The sequence below is a fragment of the Lepus europaeus genome, chromosome 11 (genome assembly GCF_033115175.1).
Source record: "Lepus europaeus isolate LE1 chromosome 11, mLepTim1.pri, whole genome shotgun sequence".
NCBI lineage: Eukaryota > Metazoa > Chordata > Mammalia > Lagomorpha > Leporidae > Lepus > Lepus europaeus.
The window spans coordinates 65028639-65048743 of record NC_084837.1 but is presented as its reverse complement, the minus strand read 5'-3'; the positions used below and the strand labels follow the sequence as shown (position 1 = coordinate 65048743).

Sequence of the window (20105 nt, the reverse complement as noted above, 5' to 3'; positions counted from 1 at the left end):
TGGGAAGCTTTATGCACACAGAGATACAAAGATGAGTAGGTGGAAACCAGAAAAATACAAATGTTCCCATTATTTTGTATTGCATGCATATTTTCAGCTACACATACACACAAGAGTTTATGATGTCTAAGAAAAATGACTGTAGTTATTGCAGATTGAAAACAATCTGTAGATATTATCTGCTAGCAATATACTATTTAGAAAGTAATGAGAGACTATTGACTCTCAAAATAAGACATAAGCAAAGTTATACTCAGAGTTAATTAATGACTTTAGTGCTTTCATTATTTAATATTTTATTGCCTAATTGATTGGACATAGAGTTTATGGCTGTGTTTTTTTTTTTAATTCAGATAATTTAGGAAGTTCCCTGTGGCCATTCTCTACATTCCTATTCTTTAGCCACAAATAACCATAGTTAAAAATAACCACTGTTCTAGGCCTCTTTCTATACACTTATAAACAAAGTTAAATAAAGAAATAATGAGGCTTATTTTTTGCTTTTTATTAGTTTGATTTCACCATAAACTTTTTAAAATATTTATTTATTTATTTATTTATTTGAAAGATTTACAGAGAAAGAGGGAGAGACAGAGAAAGAGATCACTCACCCACAGGTTCACTCCCCAAATGGCTGCAATGGCCAGGGCTGGACCAGCTGAAGCCAGGAGCCCAGAGCTTCTTCTGGGTCTCCCACGTGGGTACAGGGGCCCAAGGACTTGGGCCATCTTCTGCTGCTTTCCCAGGCACATTAGCAGGGAGCTGGATTGGAAGTGGAACAGCTGGGACTTGAACCGGCACCCATATGGGATGCCGACGTTGCAGACAGAGGCTTAAACTGCTAAGCTGCAGCACTGGCCCATAAACTTTGTCTTGTAGCCTGCATTTTCAATGTCTTACCAGTACATACACACATATACAAATGAGAGGGCTTCAAAAAATTCATGGGAAATGCATATTACCTTTTAAATTCATTTTTCCATGAATTTTTGAAACTCTTGTGTATCTATAGTATAGATTCTACATCATTCTCTGTGACTGCTGCATAGTCTTCCTTAGTAGGGAAATTTAATATTCTATTTTGAACATTTAGGTAGCTTGTATTCTCTCGTTATAGTTATATCATAATATTTTGTATGTGCTCCCTGTGGATTTGTGCAAGTACTTCTGAAAGGTGGAATCCTGTAAGGGAAATGCTGGGGCAAAATTTTGATAGATATGACCATGTTGTCCTACAAAATGGCTTTCCTGGTTTCTATACCTAAGCATATACCAGAGTGCCTATTTACTTCATTCTCACCAAAGCTTAACTATCATCGATAATTGAAAACATTTGTGGCATGGCAAGTAAAGCCGTCGCCTGCAGTGCCGGCATCCCATATGAGTGCTGGTTGAGTCCTGGCTGCTCCACTTCTGATCAAGCCCCCTGCTGATGCACCTGGGAAAGCAGCAGAAGATGGCCCAAATTCTTGGGCTTCTGCACCCGCGTGGGAGACCTGGAAGAAGCTCCGGGCTCTTGGCTTTGGATTGGCCCAGCTCCGGCAGATGCAGCTATTTGGGGAGAGAACCAGTGATGGAAGAGAGCTTGCTCTTGTGCGCTCGCTATCTCTCTCTCTCTCTCTCTCTCTCTCTCTCTCTCTCTCTCTCTCTTCCTCTTCCTCTCTGTAACTCTGCCTTTCAAATAAATAAATCTAAAGAAAAATTTGGTATCAAAATTATAAATTTATGCCAATTTGACTCAATTTCCCTCATTGCTAGTTATTCCTAGTTTCAGTATCTTCTCATAAAATTCTTCACTGACCATTCACATTTTATCATCTGGAAATTGCCTGTTGTTACCCTTTGCTCATCTCTGTTGGGTGCTTTGCTCTTAATAATTTATGGCAGTCCTTTAATATTATGGATACTTAACTTTGTTACATATGTCCCCCATATTTTTCCCTGTTTCCTTAACATTAATTATGGAGCTTAGCCATGCAGAAGTTTCATTGTTGATGAAGACGTATTTATCAGTCTTTTAGATTTTTTTTAAAAAAGATTTTATTTGGGAGGAGAGTTAAAGACACAGGGAGAGACAGAGAGAAAAGTCACCCACCCGCTGGTTCACTCCCCAAATGGCTGCAGCAGCCAGAGCTGGGCCAACATGAAGCCATTAGCCAGGAGCTTCTTCTGGGTCTCCCACTTGGGTGCAGAGGCCCAAGCACTTGGGTCATCTTCCACTGCTTTCCCAGGCCATAGCAGAGAGCTGGATAGGAAGAGGAGCAGCCAGGATATGAACTGGCGCCCATATGGGATGCCTGCACCACAGGTGGAGGCTTAACCTACTACACCATGGCACTGGTCCCTAGACTTTTAATTATATATATCTTTTTAAGATAGTGTTTCCTTTTAAAAATCAAATAAAACTGAAGTTCCACTTTAGCATCAGGTGAGATCCTGGACCCCTTTTTGTTATTCCTCAGAGATTTTCTGGTTTTAAGTTTTATATATATATTATATGTATATATATATATATACACACACACGAGTGTCAGAATTGTTAGTATACTATTACATGCAAATACTTGCACTACAATAATTATCCATCCATTTTTATTTGTATATATGGTATTATGTACATATCATTCTTAAACTTTCCATTTCCCCTCAATAATGTATCTTGGAAGTTGATGTATGTTCTTATATCAAAATGAGCTCTGTATTTCTCAGTCTTGGCATTTTGGGAAGCAATTCTTTTCAAGAAGGGCTCTCTCCAAATTGCAGGACATTTAGTATGCTGTGTCCCACTAGCTGTAATGACAACCCAAAAGTCAACTTCACCCACATATTTATTTTTGATGTCTCCTAGGAGGTGGTACCACACCTTGTTGAGATCACCTTTTAAAAACTGCATTGTTTTCAATATTATGTAAATTCATTTGCATTAATGATGAACATTTATTTTCAGTTTGTTGAATGGTATAGCGTATTTCAGGGAGCTTCTTGTATAGTTGGTAAAGCAACATTACAGAGTAATTTAGAGCATGTGAGGCCAAATCAGTTGGGTTAATTTTTGGATTTGCTACTGAGTAGTGAGAAATCATTTGTTAAACTCTCTTACTATCTCTGGACCTCAGTTTCTCCACCTGAAAAAAATGGAGGTAATACCTACCTCATAGGGTTGTTACACGGATTAAATAAATAAACAAACAAGTTATAAAGTATTTGAAACAGTAACTAGCACACAATCAACATGTTTTAAATATTTGCTTATCTATATTATTATTGCCCACATCTGTAAATCCTAGGGTTTGTTAGATCAATAAGAATAAATTCTAAGAACTGCTAAGTCATTGAGGCAAAATTTTTTTAATTTTAATAGCCATCAAAATAGAACAGAAACCAAAATACCTGATGAGAAGGAATGGATAAAACCCCTGTGACACATGCAGTACGATTACTGTCCAGCCATTTAAACATGTTTCTGAGGAAATTTTAATGACCTGATAAAATAGCAAAGACCTAAGTGAGTGAAGCAGGATATAACCGAATAAATCTGTGTATGTAACATGACCTCATTTATGTAAAAATGTACATTACAAATAGACTAGAAGGAAATATTCAGGGATTCTAATGATTATCTGTAGGTTTTGGAAATATAATGCTTTTTATTTCCTTTATACTTTACTAGATTTTCCAGAGTATCTTCAGTAAGTATGTATTGCTTTTATATTCAGAAAAAACACCTCAGCTTGTGGGTATCGTAAATTAAATATAATATACGTTCCATCTTATGATTTGCTCTTTTTAAATAGTTAGTCATATGAAATGTATTTTCTAGTAGTGAATTAACTGATAAAAGCCAGAAAGGTCCAAAGGGAGTTTTTAAGATAGTATTGCTAAATATTTTTATTTTTATTGTTAAAATTCTTACCTATACCTGCTTAAAATTTACCAAAATATAAAGATAAGTGAGCAAAACCTGTGTCTTCATTTCTGGTCGTTTCTTTTGGTAGCACCCCAGCAGTCAGTGACTACTCGAGAGTCGCTCTGGGTCCTAAACGGGGTCCGTCTGTTACTGAAAAGGAGGTGCTGACATGCATCCTCTGCCAAGAAGAACAAGAGGTGAAAATAGAAAATAATGCCATGGTTTTCTCGGCCTGTGTCCAGAAATCTACTGCCTTAACCCAGCACAGGGGGAAACCCAGAGAACTCTCAGGGGGTATGTATTGTTCAGTCATATCTTTGTGAGCATTTCTTTTCATACCTATGTAATTAGAGTTAATTACTATTTGCAAGAAGTTTGGAAATGAGGCTGTATTTAGTCTAATTTGGTCAGATCACTTAGCCCACATGTAAAATAGACAGAGAGAGAGAAGTCTTCCACCCGCTGGTTCACTCCCCAAATGGCTGCAAGGAGCCAGGAGCTTCTTCTGGGTCTCTCACACGGATGCAGGGTCCCAAGGACTTGGGCCATCTTCCGTGCTTTCCCAGGCCATAGCAGAGAGCTGGATCGGAAGAGGAGCAGCCAGGACTCGAACTGGCTCCCATATGGGATGCTGGCACTGCAGGCGGCAGCTTTACCAGCTATGCCACAATACCAGCCCTGTCCACATGCATTTTCTAAAACTAAGGACAGTCTATTAGATATTTGCCATAATATTATCATATTTAAGAAAGTTACTGATAATTAGGAATATCATTTACTATAAAATACACATTTACAAAGTGGTTCTCAAAATTGCTTTAATGACTAGACTTTTTCTTTTTTTAAAGATTTACCTATTTTTTTGAAAGACAGAGTTATAGAGAGGCAGAGATAGAGAGAGATCTTCCTTTGCTGATTCACTCCCAAAGTGGCCACAGTGGCTGGAGCTGGGCCGATCTGAAGCCAGGAGCCAGGAGCTTCTTCCTGGTTTCTCTCCGTGGGTGCAGGGGCCCAAGGACTTGGGCCATCTTCTGCTGCTTTCCCAGGTGCATCAGCAGGGAGTTGAAACAGAAGTGGAGCAGCTGGGATTCAAATTGGCGTCTGTATGGGATGTCAGCACTGCAAGCAGTGACTTTACCCACTACACCACGGTGTCAGCCCCATAAACTTTTCTTTTAAACTCAGAATCCAAACATGTTGCTTTGATTATGTTTCTTTTAGTGTGTTTTAATCTAGGAAAGTTCCTTGACTTTCTCTCTTTTTTTCTCATAATACCATGTTTGGAGAATGCAGGCAAGTTGTCTTGTGTATTGTTTCACATTGTGAATTTGATTGCTGCCTCATTACTAGATTCATGTTAAACACTTTCTTGTCAAGAATACTAATTAGATGAAAGATTGTTTTCCTTATGTCACATCAGATGTTAGCTGCTTTATTTTAAAAATACTCTTGACTAATAATAATGATAATAAAGGCTAACATTTATTGAATACCTAACATATGCAAATCACTTTTTAAGCGATTTATATATATTTGCTTAGTTAATCCTTACAAAAACTCTAGGAGTTAGATAGCAATATTGTCTCCATTTTTACCAGTGAGGGGGCCAAAGCTATGAGTTAGAAATGATAAAACTAGAACTTGAAATCCCTAATCTATGCTTTTTTCTGCTAAGTTATAATGCAGTATGTTTATCACCCCATTCGAATATTCTTAAAATGATAAAAGTAAATTGTGTTTAAATCATAAAAAATCACTTCAGCAACCAAAATAATGTAGCTTAAATGTAATGTTCAGAATTAAAATATTGATAAAAGATTAATTAATTAAGACAATTGATTGTCATTAATCATACTAATTTTGGAATCATTCCTGAGAGTTTAGATTTAAATATTCCCCCTTTTTGTTGCTTTTTATTTTATTTTATTTTATTTATTTGAAAGAGTTACAGAGAGAGGTAGACACACAGAGAGAGGTCTTCCATCTGTTGGTTCACTCCCCAGCTGGCTGCAACTGCCGGAGCTGCGCCAGTCCGAAGGCAGGAGCTAGGAGCTTCCTCTGGGTCTCCCATGTGGGTGCAGGGGCCCAGGGACCTGGGCCATCTTCCACTGTTTTCCCAGGGCATAGCAAAGAGCTGAATCAGAAGAGGAGCAGCCGGGACTCAAATCGCACCCATATGAGATGCCGGTGCTTTAGGCCAGGGCTTTTTTTTTTTTTTTTTTTTTTTTTTTAATTTTATTTGTTTATTTTGACAGGCAGAGTTAGACAGTGAGAGAGACAGAGAGAAAGGTCTTCCTTCCATTGGTTCACCCCCCAAATGGCTGCTACAGCCCGTGCGCTGCGCCGATCCGAAGCCAGGAGCCAGGTGCTTCCTCCTGGTCTCCCATGTGGGTGCAGGGACCCAAGGACTTGAGCCATCCTCCACTTAGGCGAGGGCTTTAACCCACTGGGCGATACTGCTGGCCCAGTCCCTTTTTGTTGCTTTTGAAAACATAGATCCTGCTGTCATGTTGTTGTGACACTTTCCTTTATTTTTTCTAAGAAGTTTGTGATTAGAATTTTAGATCTGATAGCCTCTTATTCTCTCTCTCCCTCTCTCTCTTTCCCTCTCCTTTTTATTATAACTTTGCAAGAGATAAACACGTACTTCCTATTTTTGTCTTCCTGTACCAGAAACCCTGGACCCACTTTTCATGGATCCAGACTTGGCCTATGGAACTTACACAGGAAGCTGTGGTCATGTAATGCATGCAGTGTGCTGGCAGAAGTAAGTTGTCCTTCTGACATGTTCTTGACAGAGACTAGAACACTGATGTTCACTAAAGGCCACAAAAAGGCATGTTTTCCATGTCTTCTTTCCTTTTTTCTTATTTGAATAATTGAAGCAGTTTCAATTGCTGATTGTATTAGCATGATATGAATTATTGTCAGCTTTAGAGATTGGAGTATACAGTTACCAACTTGAGGTTTTCAGTATTCCTTTGGGCTTGCTTTATACAAACTAACCAATTGCTCTTCATCAGTATTCACAGAAATGAAGCATTAATCTCTACCATTTCCCTCAAAACACACAGTGAAATGCAACTTTGAGAGAGTAGATAATACATTTTAGTTCTTTCTCTGGAGATAAGATTTCAGAAATATAATTCCTGAGAAATATTTTGTATAGCATTTACCTGTTTAGCATTGGATTAAAACACATGATTTTCCTGTGATAGCCTTTTCTACCTCAGTTGTTCATTAGAAACTGTGGGAAGTGGTGTCCTCATTGCACCTGCATCCTGTTGAGGCAAGAAATGTGTTATGATTCAGTAAATTTACTTTAAATTTGTATCAGTTCTGAGATACGTTCCAGTTCCTCCCCCTTGCCCCCAAAATGGACAGCCTGTTCTTTCTGTAATCATAACATGTATATTTTTGTATGTAGGTTCTAAAAATGTGTTCTTCTGATGGGAGGGGGACAGAAATTCCAGATATTTAAATGTGGATTAAAGATAAATCTGTAGTTCTAAGTGGACATGTGTTTTGAATTTTACAGGTATTTTGAAGCTGTACAGCTGAGCTCTCAGCAACGCATCCATGTTGATCTTTTTGACTTAGAGAGTGGAGAATATCTTTGCCCTCTGTGCAAGTCTTTGTGCAATACTGTGATCCCCATTATACCTTTGCAACCTCAAAAAATAAACAGGTATGTTTTAACTTGTATTTTGGTTAATTTTTAGGGAGTTCTTTTTAATCCTTTAATTTGTACCTATTTTTGTTAGATACTGGTTTCTTTTTTACTCTTCAAAGGAATTAACACTCTTTTATTTCATAACTTACATCACACTTGTAACTATGATTTAAAGTCCAGTATTTGGTCTCAGAGGATTTGAGTGCTCCTTTACTCGAGTCTGAATGTTGTCCACATATCTCCACCAAAGACCACTGAAGCAGTGGAACTCTAACCTCTTAACACTTATGGAAGAAAATAAGATGCAAAAAAATTCATTCCTTTTGTATGCCCTTTGCCACCATCACAGTTGCTATTTGGAGTTTGATAGTGCTTAAGGTCTTTGTGAACTTTTTAAAATTACATTTTTCTCAAGATCCAAATGGTAATATTAACTATAAAAATAATAAAAACAAAAAAGCAAAATCATTTTTCTGACAACTAGGGTGCTTAATTATATATTTCTATATTCTCAGTGTTCTCTGTGGTAACAGTACTATTTGTTATTATTTTAGTTTTTTTTAAAACTCAGTGAATTTATAATTATAAACCCAAGTTTTGCTACAGAAAATGGTTTTGTTGGTTAAAAAATACTTCTAACATGTTCCCATAACTAAAGTTCAAAGTTGATAGGTTTGCAAGATCAGTAATTAGTTTATCTCTGCTATTCTGTGTCATTGCAAAATCTGATTTGGAAAGTGCCTTGTTCAGCATATTGGGACATAGGATATTGTTGTATAGGAAGATCAGGTAGCATCAGAAAAATTTATTAAGTAACTAATCCTGTATTCTAGGCACTCTGCTAAGTACTTCCTAAATTATCTTACTTAATTCTAGCAATAGTGTAATGAAGTAGGTACTGTTATATCCATTTAAAGAGAGGGTGAATGTTGCAGCCCAGCATTAAGATAGCACTTGGGATGCCCACCTCATATATTGGAGTGTCTGGGTTCGAGTTCCTGCTCCACTTCTTGCTCATGCATACCGTGGAAGGCAACAGGTGATGGCTTAAGTTGTTAGGTCCCTGCTACCTACATGAGAGACCTGGATAGAATTACAGGCACCTAGCTTTGCCGTGGCCCAACACCTGTTCTTGTGAGTATTTGAGGAATGAACTAGTGGAAGGGAGATCCCTCTCTCTGTCTCAGTCTTTGTCTCTGTCTCTCACTCTGCCTTTAAGTTAAGTGAAATAGGGGCTGGCGCTGTGGTATAGCGGGTAAAGCCACCACCTGCAGTACTAGCATCCCATGTGGGCACCAGTTCAAGTCCCAGCTGCCCCACTTCCAATCCAGCTCTCTGCTATGATCTGGGAAAGCAGTGGAAGATGGCCCAAGTCCTTGGGCCCCTATACCCATGTGGGAGACCCGGGAGAAGCTCCTGGCTCCTGGCTTCGGATCAGCTCAGTTCTGACAGTTGCAGCCATCTGGGGAGTGAACCAGCAGATGGAATACCTGTCTATCTGTCTGTCTGTCTGTCTGTCTGTCTGTCTCTCTGCCTTTTTATAATACTGCCTTTCAAATAAATCTTTAAAAAAAAAAAAAAATCTTGTGCCCCACAATAAGCTTACCTTTAAAAAATAAATAAGTAAAAGTAAATAAACAAAACTTTAAGAAAAAAAAAGATAAGGAATTGCAGGTGGGCATTTGTCTCAGTAGTTAAGATGTCGCCTGAGGCAATGCATTCCGGATCAGAGTGCCTGGGTTTGAATCCTGATTCCGCCTCCAATTCTAGCTTCCTGCTAATGCTGGGAAGAAGCACACGATCGCTCAAGTGTTTGAGTCTCTGCCACTGAAGTAGGCGATCTGAATTGAGTTCTTGTCTCTGGCCTGGCCCAGCTCCTGCTGTTATGGGCATTTGAAAAATAAACCAGTAGATGAGATCTCTGACTCTCTTTCTACCTTTCAAATAAATAGTTTAATTAGAAAAAAATATTTTACAAAAATAAAGGGGTAGTTTGCATTTTTCCTGAGACAGAATCAGGAATTTAAACCATTATCTGACTCCAAAGCCTTATCTAACTATATACCTGAAAATAAAAATAAAATAAATAATAATAAAATCAAGTGACTTTCCAACTTCTTGTTAGCCTAGCCAAGGTTTTTTTTTACATAATGGTTCCCTCAAATAAGGATTATTAAATATGTAAATTATTCTTTTTCTTCTTTCTTTCTTAGACAGAAGCAGATTTTCTGTCTGCTATTTTACTCCCCCAAATACTTCCATTGGTGTCTCACATGCCATCATTTGCTGCCTCTCTGGAATTTGGATTCAAAAATGGAGAGGATGCAGGTATCTTGGGTGGCATTCTAGCTGCTTCACTAGATGTTTGCCTCCTTGGAATTATTGTCTAAAAGAATATTTGGAAACTCCTTTCCTTTATATCTTTAAGAATAGAATGCTTCTGCCATTGTAACCCATGGGCTGTACTTTGGAAATTTGTATTCATTAAATAAAAGTTTAATAAATGAAAAAAAAAAAAAAAGAATGGAATGCTTCTGGGCCAGCGCTGTGGTATTGCAGGTAAAGCTGCTGCCTGCAGTGCCAGCATCCCATATGGGCACTGGTTCAAGTCCCAACTGCTCTACTTCTCATCCAGCTCTCTGCTATAGCCTGGGAAAGCAGTAGAAAATGGCCCAACTCCTGGGCCCCTGCACCAATATGGGAGACCCAGAAGAAGCTCTAGGCTCCTGGCTTCGGATCTGCACAGCTCTGGTCATTGCAGGCATTTTGGGAGTGAACCAACGGATGGAAGACCTCTCTCTCTTTCTCTGCCTCTCCTTCTCTATAATTCTGCCTTTCAAATAAATAAATGAATCTTTAAAAAAACAAAAAAGATGGACAGCTGACAAATTCCCTGAAGTAGTCTATCCTCCCTCCCTCCCTTCCTTCCTACTTTGCTTCCTTTTTTAAGATTTATTTTATTTATTTGAAAGGCAGAGTGACAGAGAGAGGAGAAAAGTCAGAGAGATGGTTCATCCACTGGTTTATTCCCCAAATGGCCACAACGGCCAGGAGCCAGGAATTCCATCCAGATCTTGCATGTGAGTGGCAGGGGCCTAGGTACTGGCCATCATCTGTTGGTTTCCCAGGTGCATTATCAGGGAGCTTGAATGGAAGTGGGGCAGCAGGAATCAAACCATCACCCATATGGGATGCTGGTGTCTCAGGCAATGGCTTAACCCGCTACACCACAATGGTGACCCCAGGGAATCTTTTCTAAAGTAAGAAAAACTGATCCATGTGACAAGGTTTTCTTTCTTTCTTTCTTTTTTTTTTTTTTTTAACATTTATTTATTTATTTGAAAGGCAGAGTTATAGAGAGGTAGAGGCAGAGAAAGAGAGACAGAGATCTTCCACCCACTGGTTCATTCCCTAGATGGCTGCAACAGCTAGAGCTGCACTGATCCAAAGCCAGGAACCAGGAGCTTCTTCCGGGTCTCCCACACGTGTGCAGGGACCCAAGTACTTCGGTCATCTTCTACTGCTTTCTTAGGCCATAGCAGAGAGCTGGATCAGAAGTGGAGCAGCTGGGACTTGAGCTGGTGCCCATATAGGTTGTTGGCACTGCAGGTGATGGTTTTACCCACCACACTACAGCACAAGCCCCAACTAGGCCTTTTTGAACTGTGGGACCCTTTTAATCTATAGTAACAGTTTTACTATGGTATCAGGCACTTGAACTTACCTGTGTATTTGAATATATTAGCCTTTTTGCTTTTTAGAATATCAGTGTTAATTATAATCTAGGATATTAAAGTTAAAATATAAAGTTTGATCAAAATTAACATTTTGATAAAATGAATATAAATTTGTTTAAAGTTTAAAACTATCAAGCTTGTATCTTTTTAAGAAAATTGGTCCCATATAATTCATAGTATCCACAGTACTATACTTTCATTTTTTTTTTATTTTTTTTTTTTAATTTAAAAAAAAATTTTTTTTTTTTTGACAGGCAGAGTGGACAGTGAGAGAGAGAGACAGAGAGAAAGGTCTTCCTTTTTGCTGTTGGTTCACCCTCCAATGGCCGCCGCGGTAGGCGCGCTACGGCTGGCACACCGCGCTGATCCGATGGCAGGAGCCAGGTGCTTATCCTGGTCTCCCATGGGGTGCACAGCCCAAGCACTTGGGCCATCCTCCACTGCACTCCCTGGCCACAGCAGAGAGCTGGCCTGGAAGAGGGGCAACCAGGACAGGATCGGTGCCCCGACCGGGACTAGAACCCAGTGTGCCGGCGCCGCAAGGCAGAGGATTAGCCTAGTGAGCCGCGGCACCGGCCCTATACTTTCATTTTTGAGAACCAAAAACTTTCTCTTACCTAGATATTGCAGATTTTGGCACGGTTCATTTTATTTTTAAACCTCATTCAAGACTGTCCTATCAATCAGTGGATTCTTGTTTGTAGTGCTTTTTTTTTTTTTTTTTTGACAGGCAGAGTGGATAGTGAGAGAGAGAGACAGAGAGAAAGGTCTTCCTTTTTGCCATTGGTTCACCCTCCAATGGCCGCTGCGGCTGGCGTGCTGCGGCCGGCGCACCGCGCTGATCCCAAGGCAGGAGCCAGGTGCTTCTCCTGGTCTCCCATGGGGTGCACAGCCCAAGCACTTGGGCCATCCTCCACTGCACTCCCTGGGCACAGCAGAGAGCTGGCCTGGAAGAGGGGCAACCGGGATAGAATCCCGCGCCCCAACCGGGACTAGAACCCGGTGTGCCGGTGCCACAAGGCGGAGGATTAGCCTGTTAAGCCACGGTGCCGGCCTGTAGTGCTTTTTAATAACATTATTCCTGGTCCCTTTTGTTTTTCACTTAACAGTCCGAATCAAATCCCTGTCCTAATGAAATTTACGTTCCAGAAAAGACAGACTGGCAATAAACCAATAAATGCAGAGTGTTGAGTAATGAGAAATTCTATAAGAAAACAAAAGCCAAATGTTAAAGGGCTAAAGACAGACTGGGGCATATAGCCACTTATAGACAGAGTTGTTAGGGAGTCCTTGAGAGGGTGACATTTGAGTGGAAACCTGAATGAAGTGAGAGACAACAGTACTACTGTCTAGGATTAGAGAATTCTAAGCAAAGGCAACATTAAGAGCAAAGGCCCCAAGATAGGCACACGGTTGGCGTGTTTGAGGTATAACAAGAAGGCAGTATATCTGGAATAGAACAAGCAAAGAACCAAAGAAGATAAGATTAGAAGTTAGAATTTTTATTTTATGTGTGGTGGAAAACTGTTGCAATATTTTGAATAGGGAAGTGATATGAGCCAATTTATATTTTTAGAAGATTCCTCTGGCTGTTGTATGATGAATTCATACTTAATGAAACACAGGAATAGAAGCAGGAAGAAAGTTAGGAGTCTATTGAAGTAGTCCAGGTAAGGGATAATATGACTTGGACTTGGGTAAATAGTGGTAGGGGTAAAAACAAGTGATCAGCTTGGGATATATTTAGAAGGTAAGATCTGCAAGAATAGCTAATAAACTAAAATATGTAGGGTGTGAGGGAATCAGAGAAGTCAGTAACAACACCTGGCTTTTGTCCTGAATAGTTAGAATGGTGATTCAGTTTACTGGTGTTTATTACTTCTGAGTGATGGGGCATATGGGTGGTATCTTATTCCTTATAGTACTTTTAAAATTCCTCTCCCTCCTCCAAAAGCTAAATATTTAGACATGTTTCTATGACCTAGAAAGTTAATCTGGAGAAATTTGTCATTTTTACATAGCCATTGATTTAAGGAAGTACTGCAAATTCAGCTTTTCAGTTTGATTTTCTACAATGACTTTAATAATTTTTAAATATCATTTTTCAGTGAGAATGCAGAAGCTCTTGCTCAACTTTTGACGTTGGCACAGTGGATTCAGACTGTACTGGCCAGAATATCAGGTTATAATATGAAACACGCTAAAGGTTTGCTTAAATGTATTTTATATTAGCTATGTGAAAATTATGTATTAGAACCTTTAATATTTAAAGTAATTATTATGCTAAATGTGATTTATAACTACAGATTTATTGAATATCTGGAAATTAAGTTTTCTTAAGCTGTTACTAAGTTTGGCTTAAATCATCTTACTCAGCTTGGTCATTTTTCATCTGGAAGGCCTATAGCTAGACATTAACCTGGAGTCAGTTACTTAGATTTAGATCTTAGATCTGAGGCAGGTGTTGTGGCACAGCAGCTTAAGCCACTGTTCAGGACAGTTGCATCCCATGTTGGAGTGCCAGTTCAAATCTCAGCTACACTACTCTTCTGATCCAGCTTTCTGCTAGTGCATCCCAGGGAGCAAATGGATGATGGCTGATATGCTTCGGCCCTTGCCATCCATTCACATGGGAGACCTGGATGGACTTCCAGGTTCCTGGCTTTGGCCTGGCCCAGCCCTCGCTGTTGGGAGTGTTTGGGAGTAAACCTGCAGATGGAAAGTCTCTCTGTCTCCCCCCCACACACCTTGTCTCCTTCCATTCTCTCTCTGTCGATCACACTACCTTTCAAGTGGTAAAAATAAGTAAATTAAATTTAAATAAATAAATCTTTGATCCAAGATCTATCTAAAATCAGTAAGAGGGGCTGGTGTTTGGCATGCCAGTTAAGATAACTAGTTGAGTCCCAGCTCTACTCCCAGTTCCAACTTCCTACCATTGTGTACCCTGGGAGGCAGCAGGTAATGACTCAAGTAGTTGGGTCCCTGCAACCCTTGTGTGATACCTGCATTGAGTTCCTGGTTCCTGGCTTTAGCCTGGCTCACCCCATTTGGTGTTTAAGAAGTGAACCAGCATATGGGAGCTGTGTGTGTCTGTATGTGTGTATCTACTTCTCAAATAAATTTTTTAATCCAAAAAAGTGATTAAAATTTTTGAAGTATGTCATTAGCATTTATTCTGCTATCTTTTTGATGCGAGAGTTTTTCATTGGGTGAATTGGAGATATGAAGAAATGATTCCTTTAAGATTAATCAGAAGAGGCCAACACTGTGGAGTAGTAGGTAAAGCTGCCACCTGCAGTGCCAGCATCCAAAATGGGTACCAGTTCGAGTCCCAGCTGTTCCACTTCTAATCCAGCTCTCTGCTATGGCCTGGGAAAGCAGTAGAAGGTGGCCCAAGTCCTTGGGCCCCTGCACAAGTGGAAGACCTGGAAGAATCTCCAAGCTCCTGGCTTCGGATCGGTGCATCTCCGGCCATTGTGGCCATCTAGGGAGTGAACCAGTGGATGGAGGACTTTCTCTCTCTCTCTCTCTCTGCCTCTCTGTAACTCTGCCTTTCAAATAAATAAATAAATCTGTTTTAAAATAAGATTAATCAGGAATTCGTTGCTGTGGTCCTATCATGAGGTGATGAGAAGTGGTGACAGTAGGCATTGATAATTCCTCTCTGAATGCTTATTCAGTAATTGTTAGGAGAAAATAAACAGCCAAGAGATTGCAAAGGAAGCATTGCAAATAGAGTAAGAATATCCTTTATTCCCATTACAGATATGATGAGGTGAGGAGAGAAGAAGGCAAATATAGTGAATTCAGCTTCTTTGTTTCCATTCAGTGTTTAATACATAAAGAAAATTAAAAGGATATTTATAGTGGGTAATTTTACTAGATCTTCCTAAGAATATGATTGATTAAGTTGTCTTAAAATATGTAAGAACTTAGAGAATTTTTTAAATTGAGCTTGATTTGGTAATTTTTCAAGAAATTTGTTCACATTAGAAAATATACTTTGGCGGCCAATGTTGCAGTGCAGTGAATTAAGCCATCACCTGCAATGCTGGCTTTCCATATGAGTGCTGGTTCAAGTCCTGGCCGCTCTGCTTCTGATCCAGCTCCCTGCAAATGTGCCTGAGAATACAGCAGAAGATGCATTCACGTGGCTGTGCCCCTATTATGCACACGGAAGACTTGGATAGAGTTTCAGGTTCCCGGCTTATGCCTGGCCTATTCCCAGCTAATTGTAGCCATTTGGGGAGTGAGCCAGTCGATGGAAGTTACTCTCTCGGTAACTGCCTTTTAAGTAGATAAATAAATATTTAAAGAAAGGAAAATAAAATATACTTTATCAGATGGCCCTGGTTAGTTAATGAATTAGGCCACATAAAAATCTCAGTCAGGTCAGGTGTTTGGCTTAGCAGTGAAAATGCTGATTGGGATGACACTCAGTTCGCATATCAGACTGCCTGGTTTTGAGTCCTGGCTCTGCTCTCGATTCTAGCTTCCTACTAATGTACACCCTTAAAGGCAAAAAGCAATGGCTCATGTAGTTGGATCCCTGCCACTCACATGTAAGACCTGGATTGAGTTCAGCCCCCGGCCATTGTGGGCATTTGAGGAGTGAACCAGAAGATAGGATATCAATCTCTATCTTTCTCTCTCTCCCCCTCCCTCCCTCCCTCCCTCCCTCTCCCCCTTCTCCTCTCTCCTTCACCTCTTAAAAAATAAACAATTAAAGGGGCCAGTGTAATGAAGAAGATAGCCCGCCTTTCGGCCCCTGCATCCGTGTAGGAGACCAGGAAGAAGCTCTTGGCTCCTGGCTTCGGATTGGCACAGCTCTGGCTGTTGCAGCCAGCTGGGGAGTGAACCAATGGAAGGAAGACCTTTCTCTCTGTTTCTTCCTCTCACTGTAACTCTAGCTCTCAAATAAATAAATTTTGAAAACTAATTGAAAAAGAAATCTCAGTTGTGGGGCCAGTGGTGTGGCATAGTAGGTGCCATGACACCAGCCATCCCATAATAGAGTGCTGCTCTAATAAAAAGTCTCAGCTGCTCTGCTTCTGATCCAGCTTCCTGCTAATGCACCTGGGAAGGCAGTGGGAGGTGGCCCAACATCTGAGGAATATGGTCCAAACCCTAATTAGAGGAGAATTCATAACCCAGAAGGGATAGGGATAATGATCAGGTTGGGCTTATTCTTTTTTTTTTTTTTTTTTTTTTTTGACAGCCAGAGTGGACAGTAGAGGGAGACAGAGAGAAAGGTCTTCCTTTTTGCCATTGGTTCACCCTCCAATGGCCGCCGCGGTAGGCGCGCTGCGGCCGGCGCACAGCGCTTGTTCCGATGGCAGGAGCCAGGTGCTTCTCCTGGTCTCCCATGCGGGTGCAGGGCCCAAGCACTTGGGCCATCCTCCACTGCCTTCCTGGGCCATAGCAGAGAGCTGGCCTGGAAGAGGGGAAACCAGGACAGGATCGGTGCCCCGACCGGGACTAGAACCCGGTGTGCCGGCGCCGCAAGGCGGAGGATTAGCCTACTGAGCCCCGGCGCCGGACCAGGTTGGGCTTATTCTAAGAGTGCAACGATGGATGGAAGTTTTTTACATTAACAGGTTAAGGGAGAAAACTAACTAGTTATTGTAACAAATTTTTTAAAAAGATTTTTAATAAAAGCCAATATCCATTCCTAGTGAATCTCTACCAGTTTCACAGAATGCAAAAAGAATACCTAAAGACTATGAAAAGTGAAAAATGCAAGCAGAATGGAGGAAAGTCAAAATGTGAAGAATGGATAGTATAGGCAATGAATTTTTTGGTTGGTTGGTTTTTCTCACCTTTATTTCCCAACTTTGACCCAACAGCTGTCTGAGTCATAGAACTGTGCAGTGGGCATGAACAATGAAAAATCCAAGAGAAATGCCCTCATTTCTGCCTAAGGAAAAGCCTCTCAGAGCCAGAACATATAATGAGAATTCTGGTCTTATTTTATTTCTCCTTCGGCTGTTTCCCATGACATGGAATTATACTGCAATGATAGCCACTTAAACACCTAAAATCCCAAGAGAAAACAAGCCTCTCTGACCAGAGGAACCTGCAAAAGGACTCAAACATAGGCAGCTTGTCTCTGGGTCCTTTACTCTTTTTTTAAAAAAAAATTTTTTTTTCATATACTTGAAAGACAGAACTATCTCCCATACACTAGTTCACTTCCCAAATGCCCACACAACAGATATATATATATATATATATATATATATATATATATATACTTTCCAACCATTGGTTCACTCCCCAAATGTCTGCAATAACCAGGGCTGGACCAGCTAAAACCTGGAGCCATGAACTTCCATCTGGGGCTCTCACATGGTGGCAGGGAACAAAGCACTTGAGCCATCATCCACTGTGTCCCAGGATGCATTAGCAGGAAGCTGGATCAGGAGCAGAAAAGCCAGGACTGAAACTGGCACTCCCAATGCAGCTATGCACTGCCCAATACCTGCCCCCGGATCCTTTAGCTTTATTCGCTGATACATGCTGCTTTACTGAGAGAATACTTATACAAGGATAGTGATTAAAAATGGAAATAAAGCCGGCGCCATGGCTCACTAGGCTAATCCTCTGCTTGCGGCGCTGGCACCCCAGGTTCTAGTCCTGGTTGGGGCACTGGATTCTGTCCCGGTTGCTCTTCTTCCAGTCCAGCTCTCTGCTATGGCCCGGGAGTGCAGTGGAGGATGGCCCAAGTGCTTGGGCCCTGCACCTGCATGGGAGACCAGGAAAAGCACCTGGCTCCTGGTTTCAGATCAGCACAGTGAACCAATGGAAAAGGAAGACCTTTCTCTCTGTCTCTCTCTCTCACTGTCCACTCTGCCTGTCAAAAAAAAAAAAAAAAAAGGAAATAAAGAGTGGGAGTTACTGATGTGGAAAGATATGCATAATCTGATAGGTGAAAAAGCAAGATGCAGAACAATATATGATATCTTTTTTAAAGTTTATGGAAGGGGCCCACGTTGTGGCACAGCAAGTTAATCCTCCGCTGCGGTGCCAGCATCCCATATGGGTGCTGGTGCTAGTCCCGGCTGTTCCTCTTCCAATCTGGCTCTCTGCTATGGCCTGGGAAAGCAGTGGAAGATGGCCCAAGTCCTTGGGCCCCCGCACCCGCGTGGGAGACCAGGAAGAAGCACTTGGCTCTTGGCTTCAGATCAGCACAGCTCTGACATTTGCAGCTATCTGGAGAGTGAACCAATGGAAGGAAGACCTCTTTCTGTCTTTCCCTCTCACCATCTGTAACTCTACCTCTCAAATAAATAAAATCTTTAAAAAAAAAAAAGTTTATGGAAAATTTATATTGTGCAAAAACTACATGGATTTCAAGATTGTTTTCGCACCAAATATATTTTCCATTTCTTTTTTTTTTTTTTAAGATTTATTTATTTATTTGAAAGAGCTACAGAGAAACAAAAGCAGAGAGAGAGATACAGAGAGAGGGTCTTCCATCCTCTGCTTTACTTCCCAGATGGCCACAACGGCTGGAGCTGCACCGATCTGAAGCCAGGTGCCAGGAGCTTTTTGCAGGTCACCTGCAGAGGCCCAAGGACTTGGATCATCTTCCACTGCTTTCCCAGACCATAGCAGAGAGCTGGATCAAAAGTGGAGCAGCTGGGACTAGAACCGGTGCCCATATGGGATGCTGGCACCTGCTATTGCCGCAGTGCCTGCCCCTATTTTCCATTTCTGTATGAACTTTTTGAAATTCCCTTAAGTGTGTACTATTTATTCATTTATTTATTTATTTTTATTTTTGACAGGCGGAGTGGACAGTGAGAGAGAGACAGAGAGAAAGGTCTTCCTTTTGCCGTTGGTTCACCCTCCAATGGCCGCCGCGGTAGGCGCGCTGCGGCCGGCGCACCACACCGATCCGATGGCAGGAGCCAGGTGCTTATCCTGGTCTCCCATGGGGTGCACAGCCCAAGCACTTGGGCCATCCTCCACTGCACTCCCTGGCCACAGCAGAGAGCAGGCCTGGAAGAGGGGCAACCGGGACAGAATCCGGCACCCCGACCGGGACTAGAACCCGGTGTGCCGGCGCCGCAAGGCAGAGGATTAGCCTAGTGAGCCGCAGCGCCAGCAAGTGTGTACTATTTATATAGAAAAAAGGTATCACCTGAATGTTTCCTATAGTTATCTGGGTGGAGAGATTTCAAGTGATTATTTATTGCTCATTAGCATTTTTTTACTTTTCTGAAATAATCATAAATAATTTTTAAAAGCTAGAAAAACATTTCAGGATAAACTCATTGATTATTTTTCTTTCTTTTTCCTTTTATTAGGAGAAAGCCCAATAATTCCTGTCTTGTTCAATCAAGGAATGGGAGATTCCACCTTTGAGTTCCATTCCATACTGAGTTTTGGAGTTCAGTCTTCGTAAGTATCTCAATAGTTAAGAGAAATTTGTGAATGGTTGGGGAAATAAGAGGGGAAACATCCTTACTTTCTTCCTTCTTTCCTTCCTTTATTTGTGAAATTGTTGCTGTATCCCATTTTTATCTTGTTTCTTACTCCTGCTGTTTTATTTGTAATAGTGAAATTAATATATACTAGGATAACTCATACCTGTACACAACCATTTTGACCAACAAGAATGCCAGTGCTATAGTTCGAACCTATAAAAGGGCTAAAATGTAAGAGATTTTCATTAGAGTCATGGAGAACTTGCTCTGTGACTTTCTGAGAAATCTCAGTTCACGCAGCACCAACCGCAGTTCATTGTCAGGTATGTAAAACTAAGGCTGTGGTCTTCTTA

At 40.9% G+C, this 20105-nt stretch overlaps 1 protein-coding gene across 1 annotated transcript in view; it reads left to right on the top strand.

The window, feature by feature from the left end:
- UBR1 (ubiquitin protein ligase E3 component n-recognin 1) overlaps window positions 1-20105 on the top strand; it is a 157124-nt gene that overhangs the window by 96537 nt on the left and 40482 nt on the right. Inside the window, exons 30-34 of the mRNA XM_062205754.1 lie at window positions 3996-4201; window positions 6581-6674; window positions 7446-7595; window positions 13426-13523; window positions 19633-19726. Of these exons, the coding sequence (XP_062061738.1) occupies window positions 3996-4201; window positions 6581-6674; window positions 7446-7595; window positions 13426-13523; window positions 19633-19726 (642 nt within the window). The remainder of the gene's footprint in view (window positions 1-3995; window positions 4202-6580; window positions 6675-7445; window positions 7596-13425; window positions 13524-19632; window positions 19727-20105) is intronic.